The 20,300-nt window shown below is 41.6% G+C and overlaps 1 protein-coding gene across 4 annotated transcripts in view; it reads right to left on the reverse strand.

The window, feature by feature from the left end:
* The window catches only part of LOC134213030 (prohormone-3), a 138,790-nt gene that overhangs the window by 40,346 nt on the left and 78,144 nt on the right, over window positions 1-20,300 (reverse strand). For 2 of the 4 annotated variants that reach the window (XM_062691499.1, XM_062691500.1), the window contains exon 3: window positions 1,747-1,894. In XM_062691499.1, the coding sequence (XP_062547483.1) occupies window positions 1,747-1,894 (148 nt within the window). The remainder of the gene's footprint in view (window positions 1-1,746; window positions 1,895-20,300) is intronic. The other 2 variants (XM_062691502.1, XM_062691501.1) reach the window with 1 other exon arrangement.

Here is a 20,300-nt window from a genome sequence, read left to right on the forward strand (position 1 = left end):
TTTCAACCCACAACAAAAACACCGGTTAATTTCTCCAAGTGATGTTTTAGATTATCCAACTCGTTTGAAGTACCTTAATGAATCTTGCTGAGAGCAATAAACTTTATCATAATTATCCTCTTTTCTCTTTTCTTTAGCGGCACAAAAAATCGTATCCGTACCTCGTTGTTTCGTTTTTCAGCTGCAAACAGCATCCTTAGAACATTTCACCCCTTTTCATCTTTATTCCACAACCCGGTCGAAGCAAACATTGAACATGAGCACGCTTTTGAGTCGGCGGTCTGAAATAAATTTATCCATCTAGGGATAATGATGCATTTTGCTTGCCAAAGAAAAGTGAATGAAAACATTCACGAAAGGTGTGAATATCGTTGATGGGAAATTAGTTTCCTTTAAGGGAATTCCCTCCCTGGTCCTGGTCCTTCTAACATTGGACCATATCTGAGAAATTTCTCATATATCTCATCTGTCAATCTTGAAATGAATGTCTGTTCTCTGTGCTAAGAGTTGTTCCGGTGCGGAAACTATCTGTGCGAGGAAACACTCCAACAAAAATACAAAGAAAAGGCGGGAACCGTTTTACTTGTACAATTTATACATAATAATGCCAATCCTGGGAAGGACAGGAAAGGGTGGATGAAACATCGGAACGCAACAACGTAGACGGATAAAATAATCTCCTGATTATGCTGTTCCGAAACATTGAGTGTCCTATCTGATCCAAGTCTGAAACAGTAGGGTACTCATCCATTGCTTCTATGCCTGTTGTTATTATGGTGCGATAAGCCGCAGGGGAGGATAGCGAAAAGCACCAAATCGTATTAATATGTAGATGGATAATTTACAACATGGGCTGAATTGACCCTGCACACAGTCAGTTTTATGATTTTTAATGCCATTTAAGTTGTGTCTTATGCAAACTAATACAATAAATTCTTAAACAGTCTGGCAAAATGTTGCAAGTTTGTCTTTTTGATAAGACTAGAAAGCTTACGAATAAATTATATTAGACATCAGCACTGAAAATCAAGTTGCTGTTTCAATAGCTCCCACGGATTCATTGTAGGCGAATCTCTCCTGCCCTGTATTGAATAAATTCACGCCCAGCGAGAATTGTGCCAGCATTGTTAATACATGTCCATTCTAGACTGGCTCATATTTGTTTTGGAATATTTTTTCAAGCTGTACGACACCTTATGTGGTGATAAAAGTACTATCAGCCTGAGGCTGGGGCGGTATTCATGTTTAAAAACCAACCACAACACAGACAGTGAACACAGTAATCTATTGAAAATAGGAATTTCAATTCAATGGACCATTTTAACTTAAACATCTATTCTACTGATTACCATGCGTTTCCACATAATTGCTAGCGTGTGTTGTTGAATGCTACAGTGACAAATGGAAACTAAAAGGAAACATTTTCTCTTGCGAACGGGCGGCGGTGTGGGAAGGGGGGGGGGCAGTGAATTTCCAGAAGTGAATGTGTGCAGCACGAAACATCGAGCTTCTTCTTGTAGCTGTGCCAAATTATTGCCAAATTGAGTGCCGGTGGTGTTCTACCGAGTGTACATGTGCTGAGCCGTGTGTGTGGGTAAGTGGTACTGTAGATACAATCTGTGGGAATGTAAGCGCCAAGCGGTCTGCTCGTGATGGAACCGGTGTTTTAGCTCGGTGTGGTGAAGTGGTATAATATTTGTTGTTCTTGTAAGTATAGTAAGGTAATAGAATGATGGTTTCACTTGCATTTGGAAATGTAGGGAGCGAGCTCACCTCCGTCAACATTCACACAAACGAGCCCGGGACAGCAGTTTTCGTTGGAGTAGCACGCTCTTCCGTAGCAGCCATCGTCTTCGACACGCTGGCTCTGCTGGTCTTCGTCTAGGATTTCATTCTGCAATGGGAAGGAGAAGATGGGTAGCATGAGCATTCTGCAGACATAAGCCTTTCAGAGTAATTTGATTTAATGGGCTTCCGGCTCACCACAATCCGTGTCAAATAATGTACGGATCGGTAGGCCAAATTGGTTTTGGATTGTTTGATAGAGAATCACTTCAAAAACGAAGGAAAGCGAATGCTGTTAGTTAACCCTCTTAGAGTTTGTCACCCACGTGAATAATTTGTTTAAGAGCTAGTTAACAGTCTTGAATAGTAAATATAAAATCATAAACTTCATTTGCACCTGAAGCAAAAATCGTACTTGGACCATGTTTTGAATTTGTATCCTTCAACACCCAAAGCCATCGAAATTTCAAATCGTTTCGAAATTCAAAAAGAAATAGACCCGTACTTTTATAAAGTTTTGTATTGTTTTAAAGAAAATTTTCAAAAATACTTTCAACCGATGTTGTGTTGCTTCGCTGAATTCCAGTTTTTATTTTTACGGATGTCTGGTCTATAAAAAAAACATGCGTTCCCACAAGGGTGTTTTTAATTTCTGCATATACGCAGTCACATTCAGCTTCAACCGCACCTGAAGCGATTCATTACCACTGAGCCCGGGGTAAATAAAGTGGGGCTTTTCCGAAAAGTATCACACCTTAAGGGTGGTATGGACTTCTAAAGTACTGTGCAAATAGATAGGACAAGTAGCGGTCAAGGAATGATTCTGCTGCTTAAATTCCTTGCACAGTACGGAGCTGACAAGGAAAACGAATAATTCTGCAATAGCAGGCGCGTGGCAATCGAGAAAACACAGACTGGCATCTTCTCTTGCGGAATAATGCACTGATGCATTATTCCGCAAGTAAAGTGACGTTTTGTGAAGTTTTCTATACATAGCTTTTGTTTTTTTTGTGATTCATTTTAGGTGCACTATTTTTTCGGCTCTGGTGTACCGATACGGAAGGCCATGCTGAAACTAGAGGCTGCCATTGGCCAGGTACTTGAAATCAGCGTAATCTGTTGGGCTGTTCTTGTTCGTCAACTAAAAGCCGCTGAACTTTCCAATAGATGTTCTGAAGCCCTTCTCCTGGCCAACCTGAGCGTGCCTATAAACCCTATGAAGATTTGGATGGCATAGTTTGGGCAGCTGTTACTAGTGTTTGAGCTGCATGTCCAGTGTCTTATCGTCATCAGTGCTTTCGCAGAGTACCTGCATCTCTGTTTATCGCTGCTCGTGCGTGTTGTCGCAGCACTGGTAAACGTTTGTTAAATTGATCGCTTTCAACGTACTTCATGCAGCGCTACAATGTTAGTGTTAGTTTTGCTTACAATCCCTCGCAGAACCATGCGAGTCCCGGAAGGCTAACAAGGGGAACAGAAGCTCGATCGCACCTTCTTGGTGAACAGACGTCCGATCAGGTTTTCAACTCCGGAGAGAAATAAACGCCTTCCCCTGTCAGCAAATGACAAAAGCTCACATCACGACCGGCGATGAAGGGATAAAAGTTGCTTGGCATGAGGTCAAATACCACTTAAAAGTATGCCCTTGCCTAAAACATGTTGAACATGAATGTTATATCAAATAAAATCTATAAACTCATCGAACAACTTTTTGAAAATAGAAAGAGAAAGAAAATAGAAGGAGTATGAAATTAATTGAACCGTAGGAAATTGATAACTAGAAACTTATTTTATTCGTAAGAAAACTTAATACGTGATATTGCCCAAACTTAGTGAACGAGATAGCTATGTTTTAGTATATTATCTATAGTACATAAAAATACTAAAAAATATGAATAAATTGGAAATAAGATCATGTGAGTGCAATAAATGCTTGCGAGTGTCAATAAGTGTTCGTAGGATTAAGATTAATCGGCAAGAGAATATTAGTCAAGTAGATTTTGTAGTTCTTTATCAAGTTATCTACCATATTGAATTGCGTATATTGGTATGCTTTTCTATAGTTTTATTCTTTCCATTATTATTATCATTATTATTTAACCCTATAAAAACAAATAATTGAAAAGATGTCCAACGTAAAAACCACAGCATAAATAACATAGATTGAAAAAATCCAGGTTGAATTCCTGGAGGAGTTTACGGAGAAATTCCCGGAGGAACTCCTGTATTCCCGCAGATATTACTGCAGGAATTCCCAGATGAATTTTTGCAGGCAGTACCAAAGAAAATCCCAGGGAAATTCCAGAATAATTTCCAAATAAATTCATGAAAGAGTTCCCTAAGGAATTCCTGAAAGAATTCCTGCATAAATTCCCGGAGGAATTACAGGAGAAATTCGATGAGAAATTTCTGAAGAAATTCCAAGTGGAATTCCCATTAGAATTACTGAAGAAATCCCTGGAGAAAATCTTAGTAGAATTCCTGGAAGAATTTCCGAAATAAATCCTGGAGGAATTGTTAAGAAATTCTCAAAAGAATTCCAGAAGGAATTCCCGAAAGAAATATCTGAGGAATTCCCGAAGAAAATCCCGGGGGAGTTTTTGGAGAAATTCTTTGAGAAAGTCCTGGAGGATTCCAGGAGCAATTCCTGGAGAAATTTCCGAAGAAACTGGGAGGAATTCTCGAAGGAATTGTGGAAGGAATTACAGGAGTAATTCCCGGAGGAGCTCCTTGAGGAATTCCAGAAAGAAATCCTTAAGGAATTACCGGAAGAATCCCCGGAAGAATTCTTGCAGCCATTTCTGGAAGAAATCTCATATGAACTCCCACAAGAACTTTGGGACGAAATAGCGGAGTTCTTCCTAGAGTTTTTCCCGGAGGAATTCCCGAAGACATTCTTGATAGGATTTGCTTAAGGAAGTCCTGGAGAAACTCCAGGAGGAAATCCTGAAAAAACTCCTGGTGGAATTCTTGGAACAATTTCCGGAGGAATTTTCAGGAAATGCTCGAAGGAATTCCTGGAGGAAGAATATACCGGAAGAATATTTAGGAAATTCCCGAAGGAAGGAAGAAAGGAAGTTATAGCTTTGGGAACTAGAGGAATGCTCGAAGGAATTCCAGGAGGAATTCCCGATGGGATTCCTGGAGAAAACCAAAATCCTCTCCTTCGGATTTTCTTCAGGAATTCCTCCGGGATTTCCTTGGGGAGTTTCTCCGGGAATTGCCTCGAGAATTCATCCGAGAATTTATCCGGAAATTCCTCCGGGAATTACTTTGGGAATTCCTCCGTGAAACCCTCAGGGGATTCCTTCGCAAAGTCCTCCAGGAATTCCATTGGGAAATCCTTCGGGAAGTTATCCGGGAATGCCTCCGGAAATTATTTCTAGAGGAATTCCCGAAAAAATTACCAGAGGAATTCCCGATGGAATACCAAATTTTTGGAGGAATTCCCTGGAAGTACAGGAGGAATTTCAGGAGAAAATTCCGGAAAAACTCCTGGAGGAATTCCTGGAACAATTTTTGGAGGAATTTTCAGGAAATTGTCGAAGGAATTCCTGAAGGAAATCCCGACGGAATTCTTGGAAGAACTCCCGGAGAAATTTCCGAAGAAATTCCCGAACAAATTCCCGCAGGAATTCCCGAAAAAAATCTCGAAGGAATTCCCGGAGGAATTATCGAAGGAATGGATTGAGGTTTCAGACAGGAATTTCTCCGGGAATTAGCCCGGAGTTCCCCCGGGAATTACCCCGGAGTTCCTCCGGGAATTACGCAAAGAATTTTTCCGAGAATTCCTCCAGGAATTCCTTCGGGAATACGTCCAGGAATTCCTCCAAGAATTCCTCCAGGAATCCCTCCAAGAATTCCTCCAAGATTTTTTCCAGGAATTCCTCTGGATCTACCCCCAAGAATTTCTCCAGGAATTTCTCCAAGAATATACTCTTCTGGGACTTCCTCCAGGAATTCTTGGGAAATTCCTGGAGGAATTTTTAGAGGACTAATTGGAGGAAGTTTTGGAGGAATTCCTGTAGAAATTCTGGGAGGAATTCTCAAAGGAATTCTTGAAGGAATTTCTGGAGAATTCCATCGAAAATTTCCCAAAAATTCCTCCGGAAGTTGTTTCTGGAATTCCTCCAGGAGTTTTCGCGGGATTTTCTGCTGGAATTCCTTCGGGACTTCCTTAATCAAATCCTCCGGGAATGACTCCCTGAATTCTTTCAAAAATGTCTTCAGGAAGGAGGAATTCTCGAAGAAATTCCAGGAGGAATTCCCGAAGAAATACCCGACGGAATTCTTGGAGGAATTCCCGAAGACAGCTCCGGAGGAATTCCTTCGAGAATTTTTCAGGGAATTCTTCCGGGAATTCCTTCGGGAATTTCTCCGGAAAATCCTTCGGAAATTCCTCCGGGAATTCCTTTGGGAATTCCTCTGAAAATTTCTTCGGGAATTCTTCCGGAAATTGGAGTAATTCCCGGAGGAATTCTTGGAATAATTCCCGGAGAAATTCTTGGAGGAATTCCCGGAGGAATTCCTGGAGGAAATCCCGGAGAAATTCCTGGAGAAATTCCCGGAGGTCTTCCCAGAGGAATTCCCAGAGGAAATCCAGGAGGAATTCACAGAGGATATCCAGGAAGAATTCCCAGAGGAAATCCAGGAGGAATTCCCTGAGGAATTCCCGGAGGAATTCCCGGAAGAATTCCCAGAGGAATTCCCAGAGGAATTCCCAGAAGAGGATTCCCAGAGGAGATTCCCAGAGGAATTCCCAAAGGAATTCCCGGAAGAATTCCTGGAGGAATTTTCAGAGGAATTCACGGAAGAATTCCCAGAGGAATTCCCAGAAGAATTCCAGAGGAATTCCCGGAGGAATTCCCAGAGGAATTTCCGGTCCAATTTGCAGAAGAATTTCCGGAGGAATTCCCAGAAGAATTTCCGGAGGAATTCCTGGAGGAATTCCCAGAGGAATTCCCGGAGGAATTCCCAGAGGAATTCCTGGAGGAATTCCCAGAGGAATTCCCGGAGGAATTCCTAGAGGAATTCCCGAAGGAATTCCCAGAGGAATTCCCGAAAGAATTCCCGGAAGAATTCCCAGGGGAATTCCCAGAGTAATTCCCAGAGAAATTCCCAGAGTAATTCCCAGAGGAACTCCCAGAGGAATTCCCAGAATAATTCCCGGAGGAATTTCCAGATGAATTCCCGGAGGAATTCCCAGAGGAATTCCCGGAAGAATTCCCAGAGGAATTCCCGGAAGAATTCCCAGAGGAATTCCCGGAAGAATTCCCAGAGGAATTCCCGGAAGAATTCCCAGAGGAATTCCCGGAAGAATTCCCAGAGGAATTCCCGGAGGAATTCCCAGAGGAATTCCCGGAGGAATTCCCAGAGGAATTCCCGGAGGAATTCCCGGAGGAATTCCCAGAGGAATTCCCGGAGGAATTCCCAGAGGAATTCCCGGAGGAATTCCCAGAGGAATTCCCAGAGGAATTCCCAGAGGAATTCCCAGAAGAATTCCCAGAGGAGTAATTGGAGGAATTCTTGGAAGGATTCTTGTAGAAAATCTTGGAGAAATTCCTTGAGGAATTCTTGGAGGAATTCCTGGAGAATATCTAAGAGGAATTCCTTGGGAAATTCATGGAGGAATTCTCGGAGGAATTCCTGGAGGAATTTCCGAAGGAATTCCCGAAGACAATCCCGGAGGAATTCCTCCGGGGTTCATGTAATTACTCCGGGAAGTTCTCCAGGAATTTCTGCGGAAGTTCTCCAGGAATTTCTGCGGAAATTCGTCCTGGAGCTCCTCCGAGAATTCCTCCAGTAATTTCCCAGGGAATTCCTCTTAGCAATTCTGCAGGAATTCCTCAAAGAATTCCTCAGAGAATTTCTACAGTAATCCCTTCAATTACTCCTCTGAGAATTCCTTAAGAAATTTCCCAATATTCCCTGGAGGAATTTTCCAAGATTTCCTGGAGGAATTCCCAAAGGAATTATTGCAGGAATTCTTGGAGGAATTCTGGAGAAATTCTTGGAAGAATTCCCTGAGAAAAAATCCTCGGGAACTGCTTCGGGAATTCCTTTGGAATTTCCTCTGGGAATTCCTCCGGGAATTCCTCCGGGAACTCTTCCGGGAATTCCTCCGGAAACTTCTCTGGGAATTCCTCCGGGAATTCCTCCAGGAGTTTTTCCGGGATTTGATTCCGGGATGAATTCCTCCAATAATTCCTCTGGGATTTTCCCCAGGAATTCTTGGAAGAGTAATTGGAGGAATTCTTGGGAGGATTCCTTAGGGAATTCTTTCGGAAATTCCCCTGAGAATTCCTCCTGGAATTCCTCCGGAAATTTCTCCTGCAGTTCCTCTGAGAGTTCTTCCTTAAATTCCTTTGGGAAGTATGGAGGTATTACAGGAGGAATTCGCGGAGGAGTTGCTGGAGGTATTCCCGGTGGAATTCCTGGAGAAATTCTTGGAAGAATTCCTGCAGGAGTTCCCGAAAGAATTCCTGGATGAATTCCTGGACGAATTCCTTGAGGAATTTTCGTGGGAAATGCTGAAAAAATCCTAGAATTTCTTAGAAATCTCCGCAGTAACTCCGGGACGAATTTCCGAAAGAAATCCTACAGTATTCCCAGGAAGACTTTCTGAAGACATTATTGAAGGAATTCCTGGACTTATTTTCAGAAAAATTGCTGGAGGAACTCGAGGAGGAAATCCCGGAAAAACTCCTGGAGGAATTGCCGGAGGAATTCCCAGAGAAGTTTCCGGAGGAATTCCCGGAAGAGTTCCCGGAGGAATTCCCGGAGGAATTCCCAGAGGAGATTCCAAAGGAATTCCCGAAGCAGTTCCCGAGGATTTTTTCTCAGGGAATTCTTCCAAGAATTTCTCCAGAATTCCTCCAAGAATTCCTGCAATAATTCCTTTGGGAATTCCTCCAGGAAATCTTGGAAAATTCCTCCAGGGAATCTTGGGAAATTTCTTAAGGAATTCTCAGAGGAGTAATTGAAGGGATTACTGTAGAAATTCTCTGAGGAATTCTTTGAGGAATTCCTGCAGAATTGCTAAGAGGAATTCCCTGGGAAATTACTGGAGGAATTCTCGGAGGAGCTCCAGGACGAATTTCCGCAGAAATTCCTGGAGAACTTCCGCAGAAATTCCTGGAGAACTTCCGCAGAAATTCCTGGAGAACTTCCCGGAGTAATTACATGAACCCCGGAGGAATTCCTCCGGGATTGTCTTCGGGAATTCCTTCGGAAATTCCTCCAGGAATTCCTCCGAGAATTCCTCCATGAATTTCCCAAGGAATTCCTCTTAGATATTCTCCAGGAATTCCTCCAAGAATTCCTCAAGGAATTTCTCCAAGATTTTCTACAAGAATCCTTCCAAGAATTCCTCCAATTACTCCTCTGGGAATTCTTCTGGGAATTCCTCTGGGAATTCCTCTGGGAATGCCTTTGGGAATTCCTCTGGGAATTCCTCCGGGAATTCCTCTGGGAATTCCTCCGGGAATTCCTCTGGGAATTCCTCCGGGAATTCCTCTGGGAATTCCTCCGGGAATTCCTCTGGGAATTCCTCCGGGAATTCCTCTGGGAATTCCTCCGGGAATTCTTCTGGGAATTCCTCCGGGAATTCCTCCGGGAATTCCTCTGGAAAACCTCCAGGAATTCTTCCGAAAATTCCTCCGGGTATTCCTCCGGGAATTCCTCTGGGAATTCCTATGGGAATTCCTCTGGAAATTCCACTGGGAATTCCACTGGAAATTCTTCCGGGAATTGCTCTGGGAATTCCTCCGGGAATTCCTCTAAAAATTCCTTCGGGAATTTTTCCGGGAATTCTTTCAGGAATTCCCGAAGGAATTTTCGGAGGAGTTTCCCGAAGAAATTTTCGGAGGGATTCCTGAAGGAATTTCCGGAGGAATTCCCGAAAGAATTTCCGGAGGAATACCCGAAGGAATTTCCAGGAATTCTTCCAAGAATTCCTCCAGGAATTTCTCCAGCTATTTTCTCCAGAATTTCTCTCGGAAATTCCTCCGGGAATTCTTCCAGGAACTCCTCCGGGAATTCCTCCAGGAACTCCTCCAGGAATTTTTCTAGGGACTCCTCCGGGAATTCCTCTAGGATTTTTTCCGGGAATTTCCTCTGGAATACCTCCAGGAGTTCCTCCAAGAATTCTTTCAGGAATGCCTCCGGGAATTCCTCCGAGAATTTCTCCACGAATTCCTACAAGAATTCCTCCGAGAATTTCTCCAGGAATTCCTATAAGAATTTCTCCGGGATTTCCTCCAGGAATTCCTTCTGGAATTTCTCCAAGAATTCTTCCGGGATTTCCTCCAGGAATTCCTTCTTTAATTCCTCCAGGAATTTTCCAGGGAAATTCTCTTAAAATTTCTTCATGAAAACTTTCAAGAATTCCTCCAAGAATTTCTACAGAATTTCCTCCAAGAATTCCTCCGTGAATTCCTCCACAAATTCCTCCTATAATTTCTCCAGGAATTCTTCCAATATTCTCCCCAAGATTTCTTCTAAGAATTCCTCCAGGAGTGTCTCAAGGACTTCCTCCGGGATTACCTCGAGGAATTCCTCCGAGTATACCTCGAGGAATTCATCCGGGATTACCTCCAGGAATTCCTCCCGGAATTCCTTCAGAAATTTCTCCAGAAATACCTCCATGAATTCCTTCGGGAATTCTTCCTGGGAGTATTCCCGGTTTGCTGGGGGTATTCCTGGAGGAATTTTTAGGGGAATTTGCAGAGAAAATTCTCGGAGGATGAATTTCTCCACTAATTGGCCCCGGGATTCTTCCACTAATTGATCCAGGAGCTCTCCCAGAAATAGTTCTATTAAAGGCTTCAGGAATTCCTCCATCAATTGCTTCAGGAATTTCTCCAGGAACTCCTTTAGGGATTGTTCCAATAATTGCTCCGGAAATTCCTTTCAAAATTAATCCGGGAATTACTCTAGGCATTTCTGCGGGAATTTCTCCAACAATTCCTTCAGGATATTCTTCAGAAATTCCGTCACTAATTGCTTCAATAATTCCTCCAGCATTACCTAGGACTTCGTTCAAGGACTCATTCACTAATTCCTTAATTTTTTTCAACTTATTGCTTCCGGAATTTTTCCAGCACTGCTATCTGGACTTCCTCCATGATTTCCTCCAGAAATTTCTGCAGGGTTTCTTCAAGGAACTCCTCCAGGAATAGGTCACCTAATTGCTTCAGGAAATTCTCCACTAATTGCCTCAAGAAATCCTCCAGCACTTCTCTAGGAGTTCCTCCAGGAACTCATCAGGAATTAATCCAGGCATTCTTTCCGAAATTCCTCCTGGAACTCTAGTGGGAATTTCTCCAGGAATGCCACCAGGAAGTTTTGCGATCATGTCGCCAGAAATTATTTCCGAAATGTCTTTGGGAATATTTCCAGAAATTCCTCTAGAAATTCCCCCTAAAATTAACCTAATCTAAAATTTCTCCCAGAAGTTTATCCGGAAGCTCAACGACTACACTGGCATATGGGACAAACTAAAAGGTTTTTTTTTATTTTCTAATCAAATAAATATTCGTATTGAACGGTCACAATAAGAATGAGAAATATGACAATTACAGGTTCAAATTTGAAAATGACTAAAATCCATGTGGAACTGATATGCGATCGTAGGCGATGTTCATCAATAGATGATTGCGGTAGCCGTAGCGTGGACTCCATTTTCCCATTTGTGTCTGAGAAGTTGGAGGCATAATTGAGTCAAAAAAAAAACCGGAGTGAGTTTGTCAATATGGTGAGAAAGCATTGCTCGAACTAGAGAAGTCAGTAAAATACAACTTTGGAGTGGGCTGGTCGATGGTCGCCTTTTGATCCAGGCTCGTCAAGAAACAAAAACCAAACTGTTTAGGGAATTGGTCGGTGATTTGTTTATTATGTTATACGAGCTGAACAAATATTCAATTATTCAATACAGATGCTCTTTCTCAGCAAAATTGTCCATGGTTTTACTCGTACCCTTGCTTTGAAAATGTTTACTTGTATAATGAAATGAGATAAAAACTAGCAATTAGTAACTGCACTAATTGATTCGTTTTTCATCGATCCACAAGATTTTTGTTTTGGAATAACTTGAAGAAAAACCCCTGCGCTTGGTCGTTTGAAGTCATGATTTTGTTCGAGTTGCAAGGAGTTTTTCAATATGTCACGAGTAACCAATTGGAATACAGAAGAAGTCATCGTTCCCAGAAGTTGCCATCGCTGCTGTAAAACAGTGTAGTACCAGGAGTCACTCGATGTACTGCCGATAGCCGATCCCGATTAGGGAACGGAAGTGAAGCCGCGACGGCCAGAGCTGGATACAAAATCTGCAAAAAGATTTAGATTGAAACACAGCAGAATATCGCGGCTACGGCAGCTCCAGAAGCTGACGACCGGTGGTATTGCCTTTACGAAAACACGATAATTTTCAAAACGCCGTTGAAGCTATCAACCTTTCAAATCTATTCCGTTCACCGATGGGCAAAACGGAAATGATTCACAAAGTCGGTTGCGAATAAAGCAGCTCTCAGGCATCATGAAACTTTTGCGTTTGGTACTGTATTTGCTCCGCTTGACTCGCAACACCACCAAATCGACTAACGAATGAACACAGAAAATATATTGTTTTTCGCCTACTGTTTTTAATTGTCAAAATTCCTTTGGTAATAACTCGAAATTTTCCTTGACCGTTTTCCTTGAGAACTGCATACTAGGCTTTATGCCGGACCGATGCCGAGTATGTTCTCATCTCACACAGCAGCAATGCGACGCCTGCATCGAGCACAAAAATTGACGCATAACGCTCGCCTTTAGCAAGCAGATTTTATTACACCAGCAGACACCGGATCCAAAGAAAGTGGGGGAGAACGAAACGGCGTCCGTGGAAAGAATGGCCAAGGAAGGTGTTCGTCGAAAAGTGTGAGAGTGTTCTTATGTGTGGCGCAAGAATGGAGAAGTGGTGGGTGAATCAATCGTTTCAGAAATAGCACAACAATTAGTATTTTTTTTTAAATCTAAGTAAAACGTTGAAAAATGCTATCCACTGATCTGAACGTGTTGTTTGGTGGTTTATTGTTGGAACAGGCGTGGTACATCCATTAGGCTCGAGAAATACAGAAAGCACGACATTTAGAGATCGATTTAATCTCCTGATACGAGGTTAAATTGTCGTGAGGGAAGAGAGAAAACATCAAGGGCGTTTTGCGTTTACATTGTGCATAATCAACGACACATTTTTATGTTTTGTTTGCTCCAGTTTATAAGCACAACTGTGGTTTCCTCGGAAGGGTGCTGTGTAAAGATAACGAAGCAATGAAGATATCAATGTTAATGCATATTTTTGGCCAGGTTTTTAGTATATGACCGTCGCATTTACCGTTTTTTGTTTCCAGCGTTTGAAATAATCAGAGTTGAAAAGAGGGGTTTCTTCTGCTATTACAGCAAGTTGGATCGTTATTGTCCATAAAGGTAATCGTGTTCATCGTTATCTGTTGCTACGATAGTGATTATCTATCTTATATACATATAATGGAGCCCGATAATTCTATGAACGTTAGAATAATTATTCGGCTAATAGTACATTTTTATGACAAAAGTGGAAACAATTGTATGCATTTAGAGATTGTGAAGTCTTTGGGGTTCATATCCAGGGAAGTAACAGCGCGAAATCCTTACGTGGTTGAGATTACGAAGTACTTCTACCCAGCGCCGCCATCGATTTACTAACTCCGCTTGAATCTGTTCATCCCAGTCCACTCCTGCTCCCAAAATGTCCTGGATCATGCACTTGCCATGAATAACAAATGCCGCCACAAGTCCTCAAGAATACTTATCACGACTATCAGGACCTGACGCCTCGTTGGGATTATCTCTCCTCCCAGCAGCTGTTGAATGTCTGGTCAAAACTTGACGGTAAGTATGAGGTTGTCACTTTCTGGAAGCCACCGGTACTTGAACCAGAGCCCGACGCAGACAATTGAGCCCACCGCTGTGTCGCTGGTGGATGAGCCAAAGCTTCCTTTTTAGCGATTGCCACCTCCTCCAAAGTAACATCATCTTTCTTCTTTCGATTTTTTTCCTGGATGTGTGTTTATTAGGATTCTACACGGTTCCTTACGGCAAATACCACAATTTCCTTGGATCACTGCTGATAGCTTCTTCATCGGTTAGCTTGTGCGCGTAACCTTTCGCTTGATAGTCAAGCATCTGCTGATGAACGGTCGCGTACAATGTACGCTCGTTAATGTGCCCTTATTGGAATATAGATGAATGAAGGACAGTATGGAAGAATTAAGGACAAATTGGATGGCAAATAACGGACATCGGCAGCATAATTTGATTTTTGGTCGGTACGTCTCATCAACTGAAAAAAAAATCAAAGCGAGTCTCAAAAATTTCTGGCCGGAGGATAAAAACTATTGTATCGGGGACCAATAAAACATCATGTAATTCCTTGTGCATTAACTAAACGGTATGTATTTAGCTGGTGGTTTAGCCGAACGAGAATTGGTAAGTTTTAGGCACAAACAAAAACATCTAAATTATTTGATGCTTGGATTTATACTGTATTTCTCTAGCCCTCATTGCATCAGCTAATGTAGCACTGTAAGGCCAGTAATATTAGTTTAAAAAGCTGTCACTCAATGGAAAAAGTAAAAACAATATTTTCTACAACTATTTATACAATTTAAAAAATATGATTCATGCGAAACCTAGCTATTGATTATACTCGAATCTAGTCAAATATGAAACGCTGAAGATAAACTTACTGTTTAAAAATGAGCCAGCCCAGGGCTGCAGGTCTATTAATAAAAGGCAATAATGATAAACTTACTGTTAGAGTCATGATGCATGTCTGTAGGGTTACGGTCGCATTGAGGATTTGCAGAATTATGCTATTTCGTGTTGTTAATACTCATGGATTTTCTTGATAAATTGAGTGTTGGATTGGTTACCGTAGTAAAGGGGAAACTTGTACTCTACCATCCTTGAGATGAGTAAGTTTCTTCGTAATTGTTGAGGATTTATGGCGCTCTTTAAAAAAAAACGTTGGTCTGTCGAATTACATCGCTATCTCCATTTTTAGTTATATTTGAAGCAGTGTATTGAAGGCAAAATAGTAACTAAGTTCAACTGTACTGTTGGGTGGATCCGTATGCAGATCTTCTAACATTTATTACCTTGAATATATAAAGTTAGGCATCCTGTATTCGAACGGAAATTAAATATTTTCATGAATCAATAACTCCTTCATATTTGTTTCAGGGATGATCGATCGAATCCCTGTTTTTACCATATATTTTTAATATCCATATATTACGATTTGTTAATAAATAAACAGCATGCGAGCTTCTATGAAATAATATATTCAACATTTATGGGTTTATTAAAAAAATAATTTCTTTGTTGTACAAGTTAGTGCTGTTCCGTTTAGTATTGCAACTTTATTTTAGCTTTCCTGCTTTCAGGCGCATTCATAGTCTTTATTCGTCAGCCAAAGATAATATATCGTTGATCATGCTTTTCATTTATTATTTCAATGTGATTATATTTACAATATGTAAACAATATGAAAAATATTTACATAACTATTATTTTTGTTACAAATTCTTTGTTTTTTTCAATATGGAGATAATGCTTCATCGTTAATATACATATTCAATGTAACCAAAACACTCATGTTATTATCTATGATACTGCCATCCGTCTTTTTATTTCATCTTTTCAGAAATCAAGAAGCCTATTTTTCAATCATTGAAAGAATGAATAATATTGCGAACTATTGGTTTTCCATCTCTGAAGGCAGCATAAATCTAAAACGAGCTGGTGTTGAAGAAAGGTCCTCCCGCATTCAGGACATGCGAGTTTAAACTTGGTGAGAGAATTCCATTATATATATATACATTATATTGAAACCATATGATTATTAACAAAAAAAAACAAAACCATCAGGGCACCCGATTGAAGCGATTTGGATAGGAAGAGTGGAATCGCCAACTTCCTATTGTTAACATCTCGTGGATAAAGGGCGGGCTCTTCTCCCCATCTATTGGGTCAATCTGGGAAACGAGGGCTAGGTTATATTATTGTATGTACGAACTTTCTTCTGGAAGGAGATTCTCTATTCATCCCGTGGATTCGCATAAGTGTCTCTGCTTATGGAACCACCCACCCATTTTTGGCCCTTCATACAGGAGTTTGATGAAATACAAACAATAATATAATCATGATCAAATCGTTTATCAGATATGGCCAGTGCTATCGGCAGGTGCCTTGCTACAATAGATGGTAGTATCATCATCATCATCATCATCATCATCATCATCATGACCGTCGCATTTACCGTTTTTTGTTTCCAGCGTTTGCAATAATCAGAGTTGAAAAGAGGGCTTCCTTCTGCTATTACAGCAAGTTGGATCGTTATTGTCCATAAAGGTAATTGTGTTCATCGTTATCTGTTGCTACGATAGTGATTATCTTATATACATATAATGGAGCCCGATAATTCTATAAACGTTAGAATGATTATTTGGATATATAATAGTACATTTTTATGACAAAAGTGGAAACAAATCCTCACGTGGTTGACATTACGGAGAACTTCCACCCAGCGCCGCCATCGATTTACCAACTTCGCTGGAATCTGTTCGTCCCAGTCCACTCCTGCTCCCCAAATGTCCTGGATCAAGTGCTTGCCATGGATAACAAATTCCGCCACAAGTCTAAGGGGGTCAAAATACGGCAAATGTGAGGTTGTCACTTTCTGGAAGCCACGTCATACCCAAGACTTGTTCCGCTTCGACCGACTTTCCCGCAGAGAAGTTTTTCGCAGTATGCAAAATTTGCTCCCCGACCCGTTGAAGAACTTGTACGGAATTCGAGAGCCAGTTCCGAATTTTGAATTCTGCGCTTGCATGAATAACCTTCACTTCGAGTGCTACACGAGCTGCTTTCTCAATCGTATCTGAAGTGTTCGCGTAATTATCTATGTAGGTGTTCTTCATTATGGCTGCTGATGCTTCGGGATATGTGTGCTTCAATTCCTCAGCGTTTTCATTTTTTACGTGTTGGGCAGAGCATGGAGAACATTAGAGTGATTCAAATTTTGACTTTTTGCTCCTGTGCTTAAACGATGACATTTGCCATTTTAATAATCGTCCTGAATTTTTGCTAATTTGGATGTAATTTGACTGAGCACAAGCAGTTTGAAGAAAGTATGAAAATTACTATGAAAACAGTAACTTTGTGAAAACCGTTCCCCATCATTGCCCATTAAGGTCACTCCTGACCAGGGTTCCGACTTCTCGTATCAATGACACCAAAGCAACCTATTATCGGGCCAAGGGAAAATCTTGTTTCGTTGTTAATGTTGCGCAAAATCTTTCACCCATCAAACTTTTCATTAGAATTAGCATTGGAAGATGATCTAAAATCCTGCCTATTGGATGAAAATCCTTTTCGTTTCATTACTTTCACCTCTCACTAACTTTTCGCGAGAATTATCGCAGCACAATTACAAAATTGTATGGCCGCGCCGATTCGAACCCAGAATAGTAACAATAATAGCTGTGGGATGCGCTTACTTTAGCCACACCACCACGCTATCTGTATGAAAGCATTAAGTTATTTGTTCCACATAAGCTACTACTATTTGCATTGATGATGCCACGAGGAGACTCAAATATGGAAGAAACAGAGCAAACCAACGTTTGGCGGCAATCAAAGTGAGCGACAAATTGTTATCATTCTCCAGGCTGTTTTCTTTCCCGAAAAGCAATTTCTCCCCGAAAACTTTCGTGAGGGAAAATCATGTGCTCCTGAGATTGAGTGAGCATTATGAACCCTGCTCTGACAGAATCAATTTTCAAAGTACTCGCGTTTTCAAGGGCACACCATTCGATACGAAAGCAACGAACTGTCATTTTTGTTTTTTCACGCATGCTGCGACGCAGCAAAGCTGAAAAAAAAAAACAAAAATGACAGTTGTGCGTTGCTTCCGTATCGAATGGTGTGCCCTTGAAAACACGAGTACTTTGAAAATTGGATTCCGTCAGGAGTGACCTTAAGCTCTTAAAATGTATAAATACGTTGGCAACATAGGAAATTTAACAAGGGAAAATATCGTCGTTGTTGCTAAACGATTTGATGCTGGCAACAAAAGTTAATATGGAAATACTGAATTGTGGGAAATTCAATTTAACACGTAAAAGAATAACATCAATATCAATAATGAGGATTTCTGTTTTCTTTATAATTTTGCTTTCAAAAGTCAGATTGCTCAGATTGTCAGATCGCTCAGATTGAAAAACAATCGTTTAAGCACAGGGGAGCGAAAAAGTCAAAATTTGAATCACTCTAGTGAACATGTTGACCCAAACGTTGCCACGTCCATAGCGTATTTCGGCACTGGTTCTTCTGGGTGGCTTCGCCACGAGAAGCGATGAGCTTGCCGGTCTTCTGGTCGAATAACTATCTGGTTGAACATTTCCTCTATGTCACCTGTAATGGCAAATTCTCTTTGACGAAACCGAAACTACACGGATGATAGCAAGGTGAAAAGGTCCGGGCCCGCCCGCTTCGAATTCAAGGAAACACCACCAGTTTTAGTACCAGCCTCTCATACGACCCGAACATTTCTGGTTTTATTAGGATTCTGCACGGTTCCTTAAGACAAATACCACAATTTATTTGGATCACTGCTGACAGCTTCTTCATCGGTTAGCGTAACCTTTTGCTTGATAGTCAAGCATCTGCTGATGAACGTTGCGTTCCAAACACTTCAATCGTCTCTCCGCCATGAATCGGATTTCAGGAAATTTAACACAGTCAAACTTCCACAATAGACCAGTTTGAAGTCTCCCAGCCGCCGTGCGAACGGTCGTTCTTTCGAGAATTCCAAGTTGTCGATCGTACGCACATAGTCCAACGAGTGCTTCCGATGTTTACCAATCGCCGATCCTTCAAGTTGAACGTTCTGAGAATCATTTTCTGTGCGTCGGATGTTTCCGGTCCATTGTAGGCACAAGGATTCCACTTCGCCGTCAATGCCCAGCTCGTCGGCTAAGTCCTTCTCGACCAACGTGTGCGAAGAACCATCGTCAAGAAATGCCAATGTGTTGACTGACATGTGTTACGGTGAATATCCGGAAATGTACCGGACACGGAAGCTCTCGATGTATATTTAAGGTAGCTGATGGTGTAGGTTTGCTTCTCATTAGGTCTACTGCGCCTGCAGCCGACTATTTGGACTCCAAGGTGTAACAGCTTATGATGACGTGCTTCGCAGCCTCCAATACCACAAACTGTGACCTTGCATGGCCACTTTCCGTGCGGGACCAGGCAGCGACGATAAAGGCTCAACTGCTGAGCGATTTTCCAACATCAAGAAACCATTTCCATTCCTCTCACACAACAGACACGGTTTTGCTTCGTGACCTGCACTTACGTTGACTTTCTCCACATATGTGCTTTCTCCTTTTTAGCGTTGCGTTCTCCTTCCTCTTAGCCTCATCTGGCTTTCTCATTGAATGTACGTAAAATGTGACTATACTTGCTGCAGACATGAGTGTTGTCATGTAAGTGACAAAAGCACGCAAATCTACTACTGGAACTTGTCTCTGAAACATTGCCCAGTCCAGCTTGATGTTAGCCGGTAACTTGTCTACGAGTTCCTGGAGAAGAGAGGGATAGAACAAATGGGTTTTCATACCCATAGACTATAGCTGGCTGCAAAGGTTCTGCGCGACGAGTCCGAAGCTGATGAGGCTTTCCAATGTGTCTACTTTCAGTGCCGGAGTAGAATACATTTTGTTCATCAAGCACTTCACTATTAGCTCCTGAAGCCCATGATCTGCGGTTCGTTTGCTGGGTGGTCAAGATGTCCCCGAACTGCCCCCCCCCCCCTTCAGGCAGCGTTGCAGCCGCATGAGGTTTCCGTCATCCGTATATCCACACATACGCGTTGAATTGTTGTAGCTGCTTACAAACAAAGGCCAGTCTATTGGATCACCGATGAACACCGGAAGTTCTTTGGGTACCACCTGTCTTACGGCGATTTGCTGCGAATTCGGTCTGCAATAACCGGCCGATGGATCAGGAATCGCTCTTTGTAACACTGCCGGCGTAACAATTGGATTTGGAACACTCGGTGCACTCGCGACGAACGGACACACTTGGGATGCCCTTGTCCAAACATGAAAAAAAAACCTATCAGTCATTCAAATAAGGAAATAGAAAATATGTGCCTTCAGCGAAGTTTCAATTTACAATAATGCCGACATTTTGGTCAATATTGACCATTTTTAGCGATATTCGCATAAAAATAATATACGCCTTATCGGTCAAACAGCGTTTTTCAAGTGTGATTTCTTCACACTCACCTAATTTTGATGAACCTTGTATAAAAAAATCAAAAATCCAGGGCCTGCTGTGATGATTTATTGGCTTATTTAGACAAGAAAGATCCAACAATGAAATTTGATCAGTATTTGTACTTTATTAACACTTTTATTGTTTAT

Source organism: Armigeres subalbatus, chromosome 2 (genome assembly GCF_024139115.2).
Source record: "Armigeres subalbatus isolate Guangzhou_Male chromosome 2, GZ_Asu_2, whole genome shotgun sequence".
NCBI classification, from domain to species: domain Eukaryota; kingdom Metazoa; phylum Arthropoda; class Insecta; order Diptera; family Culicidae; genus Armigeres; species Armigeres subalbatus.